The sequence below is a fragment of the Aplysia californica genome, unplaced genomic scaffold (genome assembly GCF_000002075.1).
Source record: "Aplysia californica isolate F4 #8 unplaced genomic scaffold, AplCal3.0 scaffold00229, whole genome shotgun sequence".
Taxonomy (NCBI): Eukaryota; Metazoa; Mollusca; class Gastropoda; order Aplysiida; family Aplysiidae; genus Aplysia; species Aplysia californica.
Window position 1 is genome coordinate 731,844 of NW_004797499.1, and position 4,566 is coordinate 736,409.

A 4,566-nucleotide genomic window follows, 5' to 3' on the forward strand; every position below is an offset into this window, starting at 1 on the left:
AATATCATCATCATCATCATCATCATCATCATCATCATCATCATCATCATCATCATCATCATCATCATCATCATCATCATCATCATCATCATCATCATACAGATAATGTCTATAGCGCTCACTCCCGCGCAGTATAGCTCTACGTGCTTTACCAAGTTTCATCTTAACATAGATACATTTTAATACATGTGTATTACCGTGCATACAGCTGGATGTGCTCGGCAGGAAATAGTTCTTATTGAAAATGTTTTGTAATTGTTTTACGCCTCCATCTATATCATTTAGGCAATTTTGGAGGGGACTACTTCGACGCTGACTGTCGTGGCCAACAAGGACTGAATGGGATACAGTTTCCCTGCAGACTGAGGAAGATGCTCGACTTCCTAATTTAAAAAAAAAAATCTTCCTAATTCCGTAATTAGATTCACGCCTTCTTCGTACAACAGCGAAGAACCTACAACCGCTACCACGTGCGCCTGTCAGCAAGTTTTACGCTCTCTAAAGGATTGATGAGTTCTTCAGAATTCGATGACGTACTTAAAAATTCGAAAATGCAATTAATTATTATTATTATCATCTGAGGGTTGGATGTCACATTGTCAATTTTTTTTCTTAGTCAGCGCCTACGTTAACTACTTTAAACCCCTATCCCTGCCAGGTCAGAGAATTGAGTAATGGGGCAGGTGTAGGATTAAGAGTGCATTCCTGCGTTTCATTTAATCTCAGTTAATAGGCATAAAACAGACACTTGGAAAGAAATATTGGTCCGACCCCAGGCAGAGAGATCCAAAGCTCTATGGGGGTCTGGAGGACTTGCGTCGAACAGCAACTTTCGCGTTTAAAACCAGGATGTCCATTTAAAGATGAACGAGAAGAAGGAAGGAAGACAACATTTAATTGAAGGCTACTTTTTTTTTAAATGAAGAGGTTTTGTTGATTCATTGTCCCATCTCCACCAACATTATTGACCCCATAATGTAAGCAATAGTGAGTTGATCTCGCGGAGACGACCTTTGTGTTTACAAAACACTGCCCCCCCCCCCTTTTTCACATTATCAAACTCTTTTTAAATTTTACCCTCAGCCACTCGAACTTGGTGGATAAAGTGAAGAAAAACTAACTACCTACCTTTAGTAATTAAAAATAAAACCCTTTACAAATGCAAGAAAGAGGTCCGTAAATGAAAAGTTGACACACTGCTTACGTATTATTGAATAGATTGTTTTCTATCAATTTGTGCCAATACTACAATAGTTATGTCGCAAAGTGTAGTCAATTGGAATTAAGCTCATGTGATTAGGCATGGCGTATGCAAATGTACAAACCCATGAAATAAACAAATTAATTTACTTATTTTTGATGTTACGGAATATCTATGTACCTTGAGTTCGTGCTATTCCAAATATTATAGTGCATTTTGTGGGTGAACTGTGGAATGCGGGGGCAAGGGCGTCGCGAGAGATTTTCAGGAGATAGGGAGGTTGATGGGGTGGATAAGTGGAGGCTTGGGGATTGGAGGGGTCGGGGGGATAGGAAACAGGATGGAATTTGAGGGTTAAGGGGTCGGTAAAGTGTTGGGAAGGTCGGGGTAAGGGAATGGTTGGGGGTTTGGTAAGGTGTGGAACAGGGTGTAGAGGGTTCATTTGTTCGGGATTTAGGGGAATGATGTGCCCCCTCTCCCCCAACTATAGATTCGGACTCAGTTTATCATCAGTGCTGTCCAGTAGGATGTCAACTGAGCAAACAGTGAATGCCAGCAACTTACAAAAGTTTTGATGCTGCACTTTATTGATATTGACCTGCTGGGTGTAGATTTGTAATTGTAAATTGAGATTCGATGCATTCTGTAAGTATTGGTAGTATGTGAGGTCTGGAGCTGCTAAATTGTCATATACTTAAAATAGTTTCAGGAAAAACAACTGTGACCTCTGATGGTTTAGCAGCTAGTTTGGCCCTCCCTAGTTATGCTATTATCACACTTAGCCGGTCAATCGGATAAAAGCACGCACCACTTCCAAGTTCCTTTTCTTATTGAAAACAGTTTTAAATGCTTGCGGTTTCTGGCTCCAAACTTTATCTCCTCGTGACACATCATGGCGTTCAAAATGTAGGTATTTTACGCTCCCATCGACACAGTTTCTCTCTTTCATAAGCGGCGGATAAAAGTAAAGTAATCGACACAGTTAGATCAACCTCAACATTTTTTAAGGTAGAAGCTTCTTCAACCCATCGACACAAATTAATAATCCTAATAGTATATAAGAAAAAGTAGTGCAGGTGTCCTTACACCCCTGTCGACACAGTTTAGTTCACTCTCATGGTATAAGCGGCAGGCAAAATTATAATTATTGCACGTAAGTAATACGAAACAAACCATACCTGCTGCTTGACGCTTTCTATGAGACTTTTGCATTGCTCAATCTTCTGCAGAAGCATTTCTTCCTTGAGCGCTTCTTCCAACTTCCGTCTTCTGGCGTCCAGTTCTTCGGCAATTCTGTCCTTCTCGCCATCTCCGTTATTCTCATCGTCGTCGCCTTCATCGTCGTTGTGGTTGTTATTGATCTCGATGTCGTCTTCGTCTTCGTCGTTGTCGAACATTTTCAGCATCTCGTCATCTCTGTTGTGTTTGAACGGGAGAGTTTAGGAACATCACTCAAGAGAAAATCCATTCCACAGATGGTTATGAAAATGGGCACTGAACAAAGATGTCATCTCTGTAATGTTTTAACTCTTGAGGGACGCTCTGTTTTGGGGCACTTAAATCATGTCGTTGCTCATACAAATTTTTCCTTTACGTTTTCTTTATAAATCTGGAACTTATAAAGGCAGACAAAAACATGCATGCTATCAAATATACAAATCCGTTGGTCTGCTGTAGGACATGTGTCCGCATCTTCCTTAACGTGAAAGGGAGAGTTTGAGAAAACGGGGATCAGATGGGTGGTCACTGGATTGTGTCCTTGAGCAAGACAGGACAACCTTAGCTCAAAATACAGGACGCTGCACAGTGGCGACCGACAGTAGCATTGTTGTAAACTGTTCTGTATTTGTGTAATATTGTGTATTTATGTATGTATTTTTAATGTATTTTTGTACACAATTACGTAATTATAATTATGTATTTATGTATGAATGTTTGCCTTTGTGAACCAAATTGCCCTTCTGGGACAAATAAAAGTGTAATCTATTTTCTATTTCGTTATTTTATTTCTAGTGAGGATTGTGACAATAAATACTGTACAAAGATTCGTGCCTGAAAAAATGGAACATCACAAACAACAAAACCGCAACTACCACCACAAATAACAAGAACCAAAAAAAGGGAACGCAAAGAAATATTACAGAAGGCAACAAATACATCCGTTTCCAAGGAGTAGCATTTTATTGACCGTATGTATCGGAATTATTTCAGGATACAGTGCACTATGCCGGCATCAATCTGCAATGTAGTAGTTAGGCACTTAGCCGTGACATACAGGACACCAGGATTCGATTCCAAAGTGGAGACAATTTTTATCGAGTATTTTGATCTATCTTTCTGCTGGGATGTTGTATCCATCTCAGGCTGGGTTTACCCTGTCAGGAAGGATGAAAGCCCGCTTCCGAAAATAATGTGATATGTTTCAATGGGGGCATGAAAAATTGACATATTTAAAAGTTTACAATGTTTGAACACGTTTATGTTTAAACGTTGTGGGCATTGATTGTTATAGCACTGTTTTACGGTATGGCTCACCCTTTACGTTTATTTAAGGTTACATTCCTCCATTTTTTAAACAGTTGGCGACCTAGACTACTGATATTTAACGAACATGCTCTCACGGCCACCTTTCAAAGACAATCACCTCTACAAACCACAACTTCACTTCGCCCCTTGCATTATCATAATGTTAATATTTGACACTGTCCAATACATTCACAAGTCTAAGACAACTATTTTTCTCTTCGACAACGTCTAGGACAACTTCGACTGGATTTGACCTTTACTCTACTGCATTGTGAAAGATAATAGTGGGGGACATATGATGCTTATCTGCTTGGAATAAAGTGCTACATGAAGTCCTTTAATGGTTCTGGGATTCAGTGTTTCTGTTTATAAATGATGCATTTATTTTTAAATTGAAATATATTTTTTTCATTTTGGTGGTGTGTTTGTAAATATGTGTGCGTGTATGAGTATGTACCTGTATGTATATGTATGTATATGTGTGTGTGTGTGTGTGTGTGTGTGTGTGTGTGTGTGTGTGTGTGTGTCTGTGCGTGCGCGCTTGTGTGTAAGCGTGTGCGCGTGTGTGTATGAATGTTTATCAGCGCCCCTTCATGCGGATGCATTCGTGCGCGGGAGCCTGCAAGCGTGAATCTGTACGTGAGTACGCATTAATAATACATCATTCTTAACTACTTCCATTCAGTGTACTCACTCGTCCATCCCGCCGTAGGATGACGTCATGCTGTGAGTAGATCGTCTACGCCGGCGACGTCTGGAAGACCTGGAGGACCCACGTCTGCGGAGTTTGTTCTCCGACATGGCGGCTGCTCACGCGGGGTCTGCTGGGTATATAGAAG

General features: G+C 40.4%; 1 protein-coding gene across 1 annotated transcript in view; it reads right to left on the minus strand.

Moving 5' to 3' along the window:
• LOC106011966 (transmembrane channel-like protein 3) overlaps positions 1-4,566 on the minus strand; it is a gene marked incomplete in the record, with an annotated part of 27,326 nt that overhangs the window by 20,494 nt on the left and 2,266 nt on the right. The window contains 2 exon segments of the mRNA XM_035970164.1: positions 2,380-2,617; positions 4,422-4,548. Of these exon segments, the coding sequence (XP_035826057.1) occupies positions 2,380-2,617; positions 4,422-4,528 (345 nt within the window).